Raw genomic sequence first — 17,044 nt, 5'->3', positions numbered from 1 at the left:
TGAAAGCTGAAGCATAGCCATGTGACTCAGCCTGGAGAGGAAGGGGGCATCAGGGAGAGATGGAGAGAGAGGCAGGGGAGAGAGACTGACTGCAACACCACCACATGCCTGGCAGTGGTGGCGCACGCCTTTGATCCCAGCACTCGGGAGGCAGAGGCAGGCGGATTTCTGAGTTCGAGGCCAGCCTGGTCTACAGAGTGAGTTCCAGCACCAAACCTGCCCCCAGCTCCAAAAGCACCACCATCTTCATGGGAAGCTTAATCAATGTGAGAGGCCTAATCATCAGAAAGGAGGAAGCTCTTTTTTGCTTTACTATTGCCTGCATTTGGAATATATGGAATTCTTCGTATGACACGTAAATTTTTAATCTCTTCATACCCCCAAATTGCATATATTGTATGAATTACATTACAGGCAGCAGCATTTAATATGCACCTCTAACAAAATTAAAAAGGTAACAATTATACCCATGTTTCCTAAACATAAATGCTTTATAATTTGATTATAATTAATATAGTGAAAAGTTAGTGTATATTTAGAAATACACAACAGATTCGACCACCAGTCTTTCTCCTCTGTGTGTAAGTTTTCCGACATGGGGTCTGGAATTAGCAGTCATCTTCCCAGTGTATGCTGGAAACGCTGGCCTTTTGTAATGAGTTTCAGTGACTTCCGTATCGAGGTAACTGAGTAGGAATCGTTGGAAGAGTAGATTTACTGAGCACACCACACATGCTGATATAGGGATATTGCTAATTCTTAGACATCTGACACATTAAATACCACAAAACTACTGTCTATGTGTGAAGTCGTTTATTGTCCACTGAGAATTATAAGACATGAGGCTCAAAACATGACCCATGTTCCATGTACGTCTTAGAAAATGTCGGGTGTCACTTAACTACGATGTAAGAGGAGGGGCTGACGCAGATCATCTCTAAAGGCTTATCTACTTCTGTGATCTGCGTTATAACAATGTGACTATCTTTACTTCCCCTTGGTGGCCTCATGTTGGAACCTCATGTCATCTATGCATGAAATGGTCAAAAGTCAGAGGAACACCAAGAGTGGAGATTTAGATGATCAGCAACTTCAAATCCCAGAAATCATATATAAAACCACTATAAGATGCTTTGTAACACACAACAATCTAAAAAAACCACAACTCAATCTTTATAGCTCAGAATAACTCATGTGAAACCTGTTACATTTTATTTGTCAAAAATGAACAGCTTCAGAACAAATCTAATGTAACTTTTCCAAAAAACACCAAAAAGTACAGTGTAAAGCACCTCCTCGTTAAGTACAAACTTTCACGTTGTGATGCACTGCATCAATGTTTTGCATACACCTTGATGCAAAGGAAATTTTACGTTGCACCCTGTTTAAATAAAATTTAAAATAAAAGGGGGGCTTCAAGAACTGAACAAGGATGACTACAATCACATTCCAAGAAAGGGAATTTTCCTCCAACAAAGCAGATTGTTTTGTGTATATACAACAGGTCAGCACTCAAGAGTTTTAACTTAGTTGTATCAAAGGCAAAATTTGAACAAATATTAAATTACAGATGCATGAAGAGCAAACATTTACTATACCAAAGACACTGTTTTTCAATGTACTTAAGTGTCAACATTTGGGCGATTTTTAAGATTTTCCAAAAATGGAATTACTAATACCTCTGTATAATAATATTTAAAACAACAAGAAACAAAAACTTTTATATCATATTCTAAAAATTGTTCCAAAGATAGTGTTCATGCTCAACTGTTTTTCCTTTGCTTTAAAATAAGCTACCAGCAAACCACTCTAAAATGTTTTGTTTCTGAACCAAATATAAATATTCATATTGGCAAAAATGTTTTATGAGTCCTTGGCCTCAATGAAAAGCATTACAGCTAAGGAGAACTGGAGTTTACTTTCAAATTCTGCGATTAGCCTCTAAACCCCTTCTCAAGTCCAAGTACTGGCAGATTAACAGATGCTGAGGAAAGATTTAGATCTTTGGTATAAGCATGACATTGTTGCTGTTTTTCCCACAACTAGCACAAGCCAGTAAGAAACTTGAAGAACATCAAAGACAATGAAGTCTAGGACACAATGAAGGCGGGCAGGAGTATAATGCTCTGTCTTTACAGGAGAAATCAACAGCAGAGACTTAAACACCCACTCAAACTTGAAATCACAGCAAAACAAAAGGTCAGGTTTCAAAATGACCACACTTGATAATCTGTAGCTGGGACACACCGCTGCATTTTGGCATCTCACTGTAATTTATGACCTATGACCATGTGAGCACTCTCAGCACTGATAATCTGTAGCTGGGACACGCCACTGCATTTTGGCATCTCATTGTAATTTATGACCTATGACTGAGCAATCTCAGCACTATCTCGGCACAGCAGACCTCCAGTGTAAGGAAAAGAAACCAAAAACCCTTTTTCCTATAACGCCTGAACTTTGAGCAATAGAAGAAACGGAGTGAGTGTGTATGGTTAAATGTAACTTCATTATAATTTTACTTTTTTTCCTCTCCTTTGTGACATATATAAGTAGATTTTTGTTTGGGGAGTTATAAATTATTGAACTTACTGAGTTTAAGAGCTTTACAAAAAAACTTTTGAATATGAAACATAGGACTTTATATATCTAGTCAGTATATTGTCAAAATACCCAAGATTCAACTCATTTTAAAAATTGTAATTCTTGTAAGCATCATTTATAGAAGAATCTACAGACACTAGACTCAGGACAGAAGTAAACCCAGATGGCATAGCTATGACTCAGGCTTTATTGTTCCCCTGTCCAATCTGTCCGTTGGCCAATGCCTTTCATGTTTTCTCCATTTATACCGAACACAAACCATCAGGTTCCATGCCAGGCATCTCCTCCAAGGACCTAGCAGATAACTTTGTAAATAAGCATTTACAGCCCTGACACATTTTGGCCTGAGACTAATCCTGAGAGCCACATTTTTTTATTAAAAGTTTAATACTAAGTTCTTAGAACTTAGGAAGTTTAAGCTGACAATAACTGAAAAATGAACCAAGTTCTAAATATTTCCATAAGCCTCAAAAGTCAAAACCAAAATTCTCCTACAGTTTAGAAAACACCAGTAATGACAGAAAGGCAGCTGTCCTTGTCACGCCAACACATAAATGGGTAAGTGACAACACAGAGGTGTACTCTTATTTCTCAAGTTTAAGATTTACCATGGCAAATCCTAAAAACTGGATAAAAGTGATGAGATCCTAAATCCCACGCTCATAAAAATAATCAATGTCTGTCTTTCTGTCTTCCTTCTGCTGCAGGAGGAGTCAAAAGTCAACAGAGAATTGCTTTGTATGGGCCAACCATGGAATCTTTAAGAACAGATAGGTATATTCCCTGCTATTCTTTCAGGGCATTATTTATACATTAAAAAAACCAAAACAAAACAAAATAACCTTCAAAAATAAAGTTATTTAGGCTTGTGAATATTCTGAAGGAAAGTTTCTTGAACTTCTCCGATGAACTCTTCAAGCAAATCAACTTTTCAAACAGTCAACACTTAAAGTTCCTTGGACACGGATCTATCCCACAGTCACAAAGCGGCTTCCTCCTTTGCTGAACGTGAGGCTGGCTCTTTGCTCTTTCAGTATCCCAAATCGTTCATTCAAAGTCATTCCTGTCTATAGAAAAGGAGAAAAACATTAACTTAATTGAAAAAAATTCCTTTATATGTGATTTTAAAAAGAAAAAACAAAAAGATTTATTTATTTTATTTATGTGAGTATACTGTTGCTGTCTTCAGACACTCCAGAGGAGGGCATCAGATCCCATTACAGGTGATTGTGAGCCACCATGTGGTTGCTGGGAATTGAACTCAGGACCTCTGGAAAACCAGTCAGTGCTCTTAACCACAGGTCCATCTCTCCAGACCATGAACTTAAAATTAATAGTAATTAGTAGTAACAGTAAGCAACATCTTAAATTGTGTGCATAATTTCAATTGACTCTAACAAAAAATAAGCTATACACGGAGTTGCCTATCAGCTTTAGAACTTAAAAGTAGGTATCCAAGAATCCTAGTCTTCTAATCATTAGATATCTATACTGCATTATACAAGCCGATACACACTACTACTACTGTCCATATAAAATATATCTAAAATACCTCAATCTGAATTAATTTGAAGCTCTGCAAACACTGTTAAAAATTCCAGTGATACCTTTGGCAAAAAGTGTCATTTCAGCTGGTGTCAGCCCACACATTTGATGACATCACTCAGGAGGCAGAGGCAGGTGAGTCTATGAACTTAATTCCAGACTGACCTACAGAGTTTCAGGCTTACTAAGAATATACTCTGTCTCCAAAAAAAAAAAAAAAAGAAGAAGAGGGAAAGAAAGAAAATACCAAACAAAAAAAAAGCTATTTTATCGAGAAATGGTGGCCGACTCCTACTATCTATCCCAAGAGTTGGAGGAAGAAAAATCATGTGTTAAACCAACCTCGGCTACAGTATGAGACTATGACTTAAAAAAACAAAACAAAACAATAGAAACACAGTTATTTCAACTTCTGAGTATTTTAAAAACAAAGCTCTAAACTGAGTGCCCATAAAAATTTAAGTAAAACTCTGGTCTTTGATTAACAAATAACAAAGTGTTTCCAAACAGAAAAGAAATTAAGAATAGGATCAAAATAAAATAGAACAAAATTCTCTTTCCCCCCCCTTTTTTTTTCCTATTTTGGATGGGGAATTATATCAAGGACTTTGTCTATTCTAAACATGTACTCTCTAACTAAACAAAACCAAGTTTTCGTCCCATACTTCTAATCTTAAATTCCAGGACCTTATTTCTACCAAACTGTTTCCCAAAGAAGTATATGATAATATTCAACATAAATTCATAGTAAAAAACCTCAGCAAATTAGAAAGACAGGAACTCCCTTAACCTGACAATCTACAATAAACGTAAAGCCAGCAGTCAGTCTGTCTGTCTATCTATCTAATTTTTTTTTCTGTTTTTTTTTTTTGGTTTTTCAAGACAGGGTTTCTCTGTGTAGCCCCAGCTGTCCTGGAACTCACTCTGTAGATCAGGCTGGCCTCAAACTCAGAAATCTGCCTGCCTCTGCCTCCCAAGCGCTGGGATCAAAGGCGTGCACCACCACTGTCTGGCTTCTAATTTTTTTTTTTTAAACTCAAAAACTATTTCTTAGCTGGGTGGTGGTGGTGGCATATGCCTTTAATCCCAGTACTCAGGTGGTTGGTGGATCTCTGTGAGTCTGAGGCCAGCCTGGCCTACATAGTGAGTTGCAGGACAGCCAGGGCTGTTACACAAAGAAACTGTCTGGAAAAACAACAACAAAAAGAACTATTTCTTAGAGTTTGAGAGGAAAAACTGCAGGGTAGACAAGCTGTAATTCTCAGCATGTGACAAAGAAGGGAAATGGAAAACAGCTATAGAATAGGGGTGGGCTGTTCTCAGAGCAAAGAGTGAGAGGGCCCAGAGTATCAGGGCAAGCATGATTGGGACTGGGCCATACGGGAAGAAATAGAAAGGGCAAAAGGCAAGTTTTACTTTAAGTTCAAACTCAGAAAAGTGGGCAAGCTTAGCTATAAAACATGGTCAAACTTCTAATACTTTATGTCAGGCAGAACACAGCAAGCATACTAGTTTTATTAATTCTATCAAACCCTATAGTGGATGTGCTAGCCCTTATAGCAAAACAAGAAAACGTGTTTAAACACTGGAAAAGAAGTCAGAAAATGAAGTATTTATATTGAAAAAACCTAAAGAATTCAGATTTGCTATAAAATTAAGCAATTAAAAAAATTAGTTGACCAAGGCGTTTTACTTTTCTCTTTGTATTTTATGTATGTGGCCACTTTGCATGTACATCTACACACCAGAAGAGGGCATCAGATCCTATTGTAGATGGTTTTAAGCTGCCATGTTGATGCTGGGATTGAACTCAGGACCTCTGGGAGAGCAGCCAGTGCTCTTAACCACTGAGCCAGCTCTCCAGTCTTAAGTTAAGTAAATTTAACAAGATCAACTAGTACAACAATACACGAACTGTCAAAATCATAGTGAAATGTTACTTTACACTAACTTGTCACTATACAGATAAAAGTGACAGATAATAACAAATGTTGACAAAAATGTGGAGAAGTTTAGAAAGCCCATATATGCTGTAGGAATATAAAAGAATATAATCATCTTTTTGGGAAATAGCTTGGTAGTTTCTAAAAAGTTTAAATGTTAAGTTAGCATTCAGTCTACCAAAATCTATCAAATATATCCACTGGCATTGACTTCCTCCCCCAAAAGAAAACATGCTAACAGCCAAAGAACACAAAAGCTTTCAGCAGAATATATAATGTGATATATGCATGTGATGAATACCATCCACACAATACAAAGAAAATACTAATACGGATGAAACTTTAAATAAATCATGGTAAATATAAGAAAATCTGATTTAAATAAAATGTCAAACAGGCAATCTATGAGAGTGCCTGGGGAGTGGGGAAGGAGCTAGACCACCCTGTTTAATGTGCATACACTATTTTTGGTTATCACAAGACTGTCAGTGAATGAACCAAAGAAACACAGGGGAAAATTTTTTTTTTACCTGTTTTCCCACACTATTTATGTCAAACTGTAGAGGGACGCCTTTAGGAACTTTCTTAACATCAGACTGTTCTCTTTTTGTCAAGAATGAGGGCACAGCAGTACGAGTTAATCGTGGTTTCTGAGTTCTAGCAAAGAAAAAAAACAGTTTAAATTAGCTTATCAGATAAAGTACTCAAAATTTCCTCACACGTTTTAAGTGAAATGGGGCTATTACAATGTTCTCTCAAAAAATAAAAACAACAGTGCAGCTCCTGATGCACTACTCCCAGCCACCAAAAGTAGAGCTGCTCAGAGTTCCTTTTCCAGGATAACTGCATCTTTCTAAAAAGTCCCCCTCCCACCCCCAGGCTGGAGAGGTGGCTCAGAGGTTAAGAGCACTGGCTGCTTGTTCTTCCAGAGGTCCTAAGTTCAATTCCCAGCAACCACATGGTGGCTCACAACCATCTGTAATGGGATCTGATGCCTCTGGTGTGTCTGAAGACAGCTACAGTGTACTCACATAAATGAAATCTTAAAAAAAAAAAAAAAGAGAGTTTTTTTTTTGTATTTCATGTGTATGAGTGTCTGCCTCCGTGTGTACATGTTCAGCACACATATGCAGAGACCATGAAGCTGGAGCCCTTGGGAGTCAAGTTACAGGTGATTGTGATCTGCCTTCCGGGTGCTGGGACTGAAACTTAGGTACTACACAGCAATAGTTAAGTTCTCTCTCATGCCCTACCTGTAAGACATTTTTAACAAGTCAAATAACTGGTGATTTCTAAATCATGATCTTTAAATTAAAGTAACCTGTATTTTTATTACAATACATATAGTGAAATAGTTAACTATATAAGTTCACCTTGATAAGATACACTATAAAATCTTTAAAGAGAAAGTAGCTCTGTCCGATCTCAAATGACCCAGGGGGAGGAGGGAGAGTAGGAAGCACGGGTGTCACTCAGCTCACTATCACACACACATTTAAAAGGACGCATCTGTTCTGCAGACACAGAGCTGTGTGTTTTCTCAGGTGTTTCCCTATCCCTCGCCACCTTACTTACTTGTGTACTTTTTGATAGACTCTCTCACCAAGCCTGATGCTCAGTACCTGGCTTGACTGGCTTGCCAGTGAACTCCAAGGATCCACCAGTACAACCTGTCTCTGCTCCCGCCCCTCCACCCCCATGCTGGGATTGCAGGTTCATGCTGCCACACCTGGTTTTATATGTGAGGCCTGGGGATACAAACTCAGTTCAATGTGCTTGTAGCAAGCACTTTACTTCTAAGCCATCTCCCCAACTCCAAGAACAGAATTTTTGAAAGCAAAAATACACAATAATGCATGGTGGCATGTATCTGTTTCCTCAGCACCCAGGAGCTTGAGACAAGATGTTCAAAAGTTCAAGGCTGATCTGGGCTACATAGAAGGATTGTCTGACACAAAATTGGTACCATTTGTATTACATATACAGATACATACGAGTGGGTGTTTTTTTTTAGGGGACGTAGAACCAGGACTCAAGGGAGCTTTTTCTTACTTGATCCTCTATGATTTCCATTTTTGTTTGAGACATGGCCTCAGTCTATACTTCAGCTAACCCTGAACTCACTATATATCTAAACCTGGTCTTAGAATTCATAGCAATCCTCCTACCTTAGCTTCCCCAAGTACTGGGAATATAGGCCTGGTTAATGTTAACAATTCTTTACCCTTGCATCTCATTTTATCCTGACTTATTCAGTATACTCTGAGCACAAGTCCAATACTTTTCACTTTCCTATCATATATCAAGAGGTTACAATTTTTCAAGAAAGGGGAGAAAAAAGGGAAGGAAAAAACTTACACCGGACACTGTACAGCTCCAGGATTGTCAATGGATACAGTCAAAATTCCTCCATTTGTGGTGGAAGTACGCCATCTAGGTTTGAAATTTTTTTTCTTAAAAGCTTATAAATCTTACAGTTTATCCCACTGAAAGATATTTATTCGTCTCTCTGCCCATCTATCTATCTTAGTTCACCAACCAAGTGTTCCACTACCAATAAAATAAAATCTCAGCCCTGAACTACACATTTCAAAGTAGCCATTCATTTTTTAGTTTAAAAAACACACAGAGATGCTGGATCCCAACAGGATCTTAGGTATAAGAACTGAAAATATGAATTTGTTAGGTGTTTATCAAAGTAATGACTATAAAGACATTTTAAAAACCTAAATGCAGAGAAGCATCTAATGAAACCGGACAGTCTTCTTCTCTCATCTACAGGTAGCATTTCTGAGCTTTTCTATTTTCAGTGATAGTTGGTGACTTTTAAACAGGGTGTGTACATAGAAAGTCCTTCCTGGGAAGAAACAAGGCCTTCAGCTTTCCTACCTATTGCCTATCTCTATTTTCACGCTTGTTGTTACTATTTTCCTTTTCATTGTAACTTAAAACTACAGTCCTTCCAATGGTGTCTGAATTCTGTCTGCTCTGCATGAAAGTCTAGTAGCCTCTGTAATCCTTTCTCCTTTTCCCCACTTGTTATTTTCCACTCCTCCCTTCTTCCTCCTCACTGTTTCCCTGTGTGTGCAGGACTTGTCTTTCTGTGTCAGCTGTCTAAACACTGAAATTACAGGTGAATACCACCATTACTGTCAGCTCTACCTTATATTTATTTATTTATGTTACCCAAAATCTGGCACTTCCATTATAATTTCCCAAATTAACTGTCCTTTTCTTTATCTATGTTTTACTCTCAAAGCCCAAAACAAACAAATATTGGCAGGCATGCTGGCATACCATGTAATCCCAGCACTTGAGAGGTGGAGGCAAGAAAAGAAGGAGTTTATGGCTAAGCTCGGATGCATGTTGAATCTGAGGTATATGAGACCTTCCCCCAGCATAAATAGTGTGTGTGTGTGTGTGTGTGTGTATATAAACATCATTATGATGTTAATGTTTGTTGGAGAAGCAAACAGACTTATTATTATTTTCTTATAGTTTTTGTTTCCTGTGCTAAAGGCCACTGCCAGCATCAGGTTCAGATAATTTCCTACACTCCTCAAAATTACACTTAACTATACTTATCATTTTATCTGGACTGTGACCTTTTTTTTTTTGTAACATTTTATTTTACAAAAAGTAACAGCTATTTTTAAAGAAATGACAAATTCTGACCCCTTTGTTAGAAACAAAGCACCATACAATTCATACTTGGGGAGAACAATGGACAGAAACTTGCTTATGAAAAACTCTATGGACTTTACTCTAGTCATTCCCTAAACAGGTTCACTTACAAAAAGAAGGAGCAGAGGAAGAAAAAAAGAAAGGAAGGGAGGCGCAGGAGAGAAGGTAGGTGAAGAAGGCAAGTCTTCCATTCAAATGGAATAAGTCATGGAGAGGCAGTTCAGTAACTCAGTCGAGACTAAACTACACCTGAAGCCTGGGTCACTTGGGAACTACAGATGTGGCTCAGTGGTTATCTAGCATCTGAGGGCCAAGGTTCCTTTTACCTATTGCGGAAAGAATTTCATTTTGGGTTTTATTTCTTTCACACTGGGACAGATGGCAATTCAAGTAGCTAGTATCTTGTAAATTCAGAAGCAATATCTTAAAGTAACAAATTGAAACTTACTGACGTGTTCTCTTTGCTACCACATCATCTATCAGCTGTTCTGTGTTCAACTGGGTCTGAACCTAAAAGGAAAAGAAAAACAACGAAAACCCCAGCAGATCTCACAGAAAGCAGAATATTTAAGTCTATTATTTAAGGGCTATCATGCAGTGAAGACCTACAACCCAGGGTAAGCATGAGCATGAACTGGGGAAGGGCCTTGCCATGCTGGCAACGCTCTCTGTTAGGGATCACTGGATTACAAGAAGCACCAACACAAGCTTATTAGTAAATAACCAAGCAAAATTATGATACCAGCAAGAAAAGACGAGAAATAGAAAAAAACATGTATTAACAGAAAGAATTCATCTAGTGTCTTGTTTTTCACACTAACCCTAACCTCCCTCCCTCACCAAGAGACCCAGCCTATGATTACTAAGGGACCCAGGTGAGTGGAAACAGCACAACCAGGGCTTTCTAATACCTTCAGGCCTCTTCGGAAAAGAAAGGTTGCCTGACGAGTGTCTTTCTGATGACTTAATTTATTTCCATTCCTGGTAAAATTAGCTGGGATGTTATTTCTGCAACAAAAAAGCATGTCTGAGTGATCTCAGCCACTTTGTTTTTAAATACCTTGAGGAAAAATAAGCAAAAACAGTTAAACTCATAAGCTTAAAATGATAAGCATGCAATATGGACTCCAATTTGCTTTCTTATTTAGACAAAGCTGTTAAATTATATTTACAAAATTCCCTCTATAGTATTCCATCTAACAACTTGGTTTTGAACTAGTGTATGTCCCAAATATTCTACTAATATTTCACACCTTTGAAGACATTTACAAAATTAATTTTAGTTCTATTATTTCCTATATTTGTTTTTAAAATTATAATTTAGTAGATGGAAATCATACCTAGATGCATTCAGAGCCAGAGTGAAGACCATAAATAAAGAGCTGTGGCTGGAAAGAGGGACCAGAAGATAAAAACACTGGCTGCTCTTTCTAGGGGACCTGGATTCAATTCCCAGCACCCACATAGTGGCTCACAACAATCTGTAACTCTAGGGGAATCTGATATTCTTTCCTGACCTCTATGCACTGCAATTATGTGATGCACAGACATACATAAAGGCATAACACTCGGGCTGGTGAGATGGCTCAGTGGGTAAGAGCACCCGACTGCTCTTCTGAAGGTCCAGAGTTCAAATCCCAGCAACCACATGGTGGCTCACAACCATCCGTAACGAAATCTGACTCCCTCTTCTGGTGTGTCTGAAGACAGCTACAGTGTACTTATATATATATATATATATATAAAAAAAAAAAAAAAAAAAAAAAAAAAAAAGGCATAACACTCATACACACCAAACAAAAATAAATCTTTTTAAAAGGGGGGGGGGGGGGGCTGAAAAGCAATTTCTACTGCTCTTGCTTTGTCTCCATTTATAAACTATGTGCGTGGTAAGGGACATAATTAAACGGTAGAGCACTTGCAGAGTTCATGTGAGGCCTTGGGTTCAATCATAAGTATGGCAAGGGGAAAACCCCACCACACAGGAATATATAAAACCCAGAGGTGCATACATATATGGATGTATAATAGCTATGTTCGTTGACCCAGCAGGAAAAGGCACTTGCTGTGCCCCACTGAGAACAGGAGTTCCAACCTAAAACTCACAGAGGTGAAGGCAAACCCCACTTGTCAAAGTTGTCTTCTGACCTCCACACACACTGTGACAACTGTGTGTAACGAATAAATAATAACTGAAGTTACACTCTTTTTAATCCTTTCATACATGAAACAGCACATACTTATAAATTATAATTACCATTACATAATAAAGTACTTAAAACCCTACCTAAATCTCATTTCCAACCTTCAGAGGTTCATTAGCTAACACAATTAATACAGAGATCTCATGCAATAAGTAACATTTTTATTAGCAAAGTACCCCTTTTCACAAAAGATACAACCAAATGATTTCCAAAATAATCATTAGGTAAAACTGCAATTTGATACTACATGTCTATACAGCGATGAAAAGACCTCAATCCAAGTTGTATTAATCTTGTCATTTTCTGTAAGAGATAAATAATAGCACTTGAAATAATAATTAATTCAAATAATAATAATAATAATAATGTAACTTCACAAATTACCAGAAGGAGTGTCCTAACAATTCATAAATTTTAGGTTTGTTTTTTTTTTTTTTCCAAGACAGGGTTTCTCTGTATAGCCCTGGCTGTCCTAGAACTCACTCTGTAGACCAGGCTGGCCTTGAACTCAGAAATCCACCTGCCTCTGCTTCCCAAGTGCTGGGATTAAAGGCGTGTGCCACCACTGCGCGGCAATTTTAGGGGTTTTTATTCTCTTAAATTTATTCTAAAAGCAGTTTCAATTTAAGAAACATCCACGTAGCCCACGCTGATGGCACTGCCTAAATCCTAGCACCTGAATGTCGAGGCAGGAGGGATCCCTACACATTTGAGGACAGTTTGGTCTACAGAGATAAAGAGTAACACAATATTATCAAGGAGGGGTGGAACAAAACAACAAAACCCAGAAACATTTATGTAGCTTTGTAGCTTTCCTGTCCCCCAAATAATTTATATTATGCCTCGGTATTTTAGTAAGAGTCAAGGCTCAAAGAAAAAAAATCAATTCAGCTTTCAGAATTGACTGAAAGACTCTGACCCAAGTGCTATGACTGTCACCACAATGATGACTTTACAACTTTATTTCTATGCTAAAGGAGGTAAAGAAGCAGTTAAAGTTCACTTGGCCCCAAGCCAGATGACCCAATCTAGATCCCTGCAGTCACAGGGTCGAAAAAAACCTAGTTCCCTCAAGTTGTCCTTTGACCACCACATAGACATCATGGTATACACACAATTAAAAAGTGAAACAATTAAAAAGTGATACTTTTTTTTTAAAGTTTACATTAATGAAATTCCTTAATTACTGTGTCTAAGAAATAAGACAGTTATTACTGATTGCTTCCCATGTTAGCTTTTGGATAGATTTTTCAAATAGCTCTCTTTTCTTTATTCCCCACAGTGTTAGGGATAAAACTCTGGACCACATGCTAGCTAAGTGCACTGAGTCACACCTCCAGCAAGGAAGAAACTGTACTGTAATGACCAGATAACTAAGAATCATTGTCAATCCATTCTTCTGAACATGTCGAAGAAAGTATTCTGTACACTGTGATGGTTAATCTCAAATGGCAAAATGGTAGGGTTTATAATCAATTATGGAAAGAAATCTCTGGACATGTCTGGGAAGAATTATTTAGGTTAAATTAAAGTGAAGTAGGAAACCCATCCACCAAAGGGAGAGGAGCCCTTCTAGAGCAGTGTGATTATGAATGGTCCCCAAAGGCTCCGTATTTGAATCCTTGGTTTCCAGTTGGTGGAGCTGTTTGGGAAGTATTAGGGGGCATGGAGGCACTCCCCCTTGTTGGAGGGAAATGCCATTATTGGTGGGCTTTGAGGTCTCAAAGACTCATGCAATCCCCAGTGCTTGCTCGCTCTCTCTGCCTCCTACTATTGTTCAAGATGAAAGCTCTCAGCCCCTGCTCCAGAGCCACATCTGCCCACTGCCATGCTCCCTACCATGGTGGGCATGGACTCTGAAATCATAAGCCCCAAATAATCATGCCTTAATCATGGTGTATTATCACAGCAATAGACAAGTAAGTGGGTCCCAATCTGAAGAGAGAGAGAGAGAGAGCTGAGCGCGTCTCACCATCTGTTTCATGCCTGTAGACACTGTGACCAGCCTGTTCTTGCTGCCATACTTCCCCTGCCATGATCAACTATACCCTAAAATAAGCTCTTCCTCCCTTAAGCTGCTTTGGTCAGGTCTGGCACAGCAACAAGTCAAGTGGCTACCCCAGATACGTTCAAACAGTACACTCTTCTCTCCGCTTGGGTACTTACTTTCTGTTTAACTGATTAGGTCTTTTGAGAACAGCAACTTGTTTCCTTTGTACTTCATTCTGTCTCAGAAGGCTTGTCTTCCTTTTCAGTGCTGGAAAATATCGTTCTATATTCTTTTAGAAGGGAAGACAACTATGTTAATCAGACTGACATTTGTTATATACCTTACTACAATAAAACCCTTTTTTTGATTGCTTTTGTTTTTCCTTTTTTTGAGGCAGGGTCTCTTTATAAAGCCCTGGCTGCCCTGGAACTCATTATGTAGACAGGCTGGCCTTGAACTCACAGAGATCCACCTGCTTCTGTCTTGTGAGTGTTGAGGATAAGATGTGTGCCAACATGCCAAACATGTCTTAATGCAAGATGGCAGAGCCCCAAAACTGCTCCAACACAGTAAGGAAGATGGAGAAACTAAAATTATTTGAAATTTTTCATAAATGACTGAAAAGATGACAATCATACTACATGTAAAATACAGATATAGTGGTGTGGGAAGGTGAACTGGTGACAGGGAAATGTTACTTGTCACTCAAGAAAAGAATCACAGGCACACTGAAGTTGGGTGACTGGGGAGGAGAAATGCCTTGAAGGGAACTCTGCCCTTCCTCTCCACTTTCTGGCCCTGAGATGAGCATTTTACTCCAGCAGTCTCCTGTCAGGACCTATTTCACGGAGCTCAAAGCTATGTGCTCGGCTGCTCCTCCACTCAGCAGTACAACCCTAAAAGTATGGTGAAAGCAAGCCCTGCTCCTTAATTATTTCAAGTGCTTTATTACAACAATAAAAAGTTGACTAACACATTATGTAAAAAGATAAAGGCCAATTTCCAAAACAAGTACATAAAAAAGAGGTTTTAATAACCAAGATATTAAAGTATAATTGATTGAGGTGGATTTTAATAAAAATCAAACATGTGAAATGTCTTTTTATTCCTTCATATATATAAGCTATATCAATCATAAAAACCTAATTCAAGCGTCCACATTTTCTACAAAGATATCTCCAAACTGTATACATTATTTATACATTATCTGCATTTTCTTATTGCTTTAATCATGAGCAGTATTTAATAAACATGACAATGATTTACAAATCACAGTACTTAAATATTTTCTTGCATATTTAACTGGATTGATTTGCTGTTTTTCCTCCCTTGCCCCTCTTCTTTTTGACAGGGTCCCTCTACACTTTCCTGGCTATCCTGGTACCCACTATGTAACTCACAGATCCCTGCCTCTGCCTCCAGACTGCTGAGTTTAAAGGCATGCACTACAACACCTAGTCTATATATTTGTTTTCTTGAGACAGGATTATACTATGGAGCCCAAGCTACCCTGACAGCCTCACATTTACAATCTTCCAACTTCCAAAGTCTTTTAAGTGTAGGACTGTGATGGGATCCATAACTGACTCCATTTCTGTTTTAAACAGTTTTTTTTTTTTTTTTTTTTTTTTTGGTTTTTCGAGACAGGGTTTCTCTGTGTAGCCTTGGCTGTCCTGGAACTCACTTTGTAGACCAGGCTGGCCTCGAACTCAGAAATCCGCCTGCCTCTGCCTCCCGAGTGCTGGGATTAAAGGCGTGCGCTACCACGCCCGGCTTTAAACAGATTTTTACTCATTCACTTATGTGTGTGGTATACACATGTGTGGATGGACATATATTTGTGTGTGTGTGTGGAACAGAGGTCAGTGTCAGGTATGAGCTTCTTCAACAGCTCTCGACTTCTCCATTTCTCAGATTACAGGCTGCTTTATGTGGAATGAACAAAGGCCTACATGCTTGCATACCAAGTGCCAACTTGAACCGCCTCCTTAGCACTGCCCCACTGATTTTTAGAGATTATTTAGAAAAGAAGGAAATATAGAAACAAGGAAAACGGTTATCAAAAACATAACCCTCCACAAAGTTAGACTAATATCCCAATCCAAGCATTTTACTTATTTATGACTATTGTGTCTGGTATGAATATGTGCATATGCATACATGTGCTTCCAGAGAACACAGAGGCTGTCAGAGCCCTGGAGCGGAAGTTACAGGACATCATAAATCTGATGTAGGTGCTGGGAACTGAACTCAGGTCCTCTGCAAGAGCAGTGTGTTCTCTCAACCCAGGAGCAATCTCTCCGGCTCCTATTCCAAGCTTCTTTATTTGATCTTCAGCGATAACACCAAGGATTCTTTTATAGGTAAATGTGAAGTGCTCCTCTATGAAACCTAAGTTTTCCTTTAAAGTACTTGGCATGCTATAATTACTTGTTATAAACTAATTTTTAAATTTACTTATGCCAAGTATGATGGTGAAGTCCTATAATCCAAGCTTCCCTTGGTAAGTAAAGGCAGGAGAGATCAGGAGTTCAAATTATCTTTGGCGACACAGTGAACAATCCCCCTCTCAGAGACAGGAGAAACTACATTTACTAAATGTGTATAGAGTTTTCTTGCCATTGTTTCTTAAACACAGTAAAACAATTACTTATATAGTATTTACACTGTAATTGAAATTATAGGTAATTGAAAGTACATAGGAGAATGGGCAAACTTTATATGCAAATACTATACTACGTAAAAGACTTTGAGTTACATGTATTGAGTCTCTTAGTATTAAAGAAGTGTCCTAGAACCAATTCCCACAAATATGGAAGAACTGTATTTGAGAATGAGGTATATTTATAAATGGCAAAAATTTTTACTTGGCTATTAAAATGTTTATGTAAGTCCCAAGGTACTTCATCTATAAAATAAAAATCAATCTGGGCATGGTGTCATACACCTTTAACCTCAGTACTTGGGAGGAAGAGGCAGGCCAGTCTTTGTGAGTTTGAAGTTAGCCTGATCTACATATTGAGTTCCAATACAAGCAGGGCTACATAACAAAGACCCTGTCTTAAACAAACAAA

General features: G+C 38.3%; 1 protein-coding gene across 2 annotated transcripts in view; it reads right to left on the bottom strand.

Moving 5' to 3' along the window:
* Positions 1-798: 798 nt before the first annotated feature.
* Positions 799-17,044, bottom strand: part of Fyttd1 (forty-two-three domain containing 1) — a 31,025-nt gene continuing 14,779 nt past the window's right edge. Inside the window, exons 4-9 of one of the 2 annotated variants that reach the window (XM_021185247.2) lie at positions 14,147-14,259; positions 10,688-10,784; positions 10,225-10,286; positions 8,451-8,525; positions 6,623-6,749; positions 799-3,671 (exon numbers count right to left, since the gene is read on the bottom strand). In XM_021185247.2, the coding sequence (XP_021040906.1) occupies positions 3,573-3,671; positions 6,623-6,749; positions 8,451-8,525; positions 10,225-10,286; positions 10,688-10,784; positions 14,147-14,259 (573 nt within the window). In that variant the 3' untranslated portion in view covers positions 799-3,572. The remainder of the gene's footprint in view (positions 3,672-6,622; positions 6,750-8,450; positions 8,526-10,224; positions 10,287-10,687; positions 10,785-14,146; positions 14,260-17,044) is intronic. The other variant, XM_029470264.2, reaches the window with a different exon arrangement.

This window comes from Mus caroli, unplaced genomic scaffold, assembly GCF_978045245.1.
Source record: "Mus caroli unplaced genomic scaffold, Mus_caroli_1 scaffold_17, whole genome shotgun sequence".
Lineage (NCBI taxonomy): Eukaryota > Metazoa > Chordata > Mammalia > Rodentia > Muridae > Mus > Mus caroli.
This window is presented reverse-complemented; position numbering and strand designations above follow the sequence as displayed.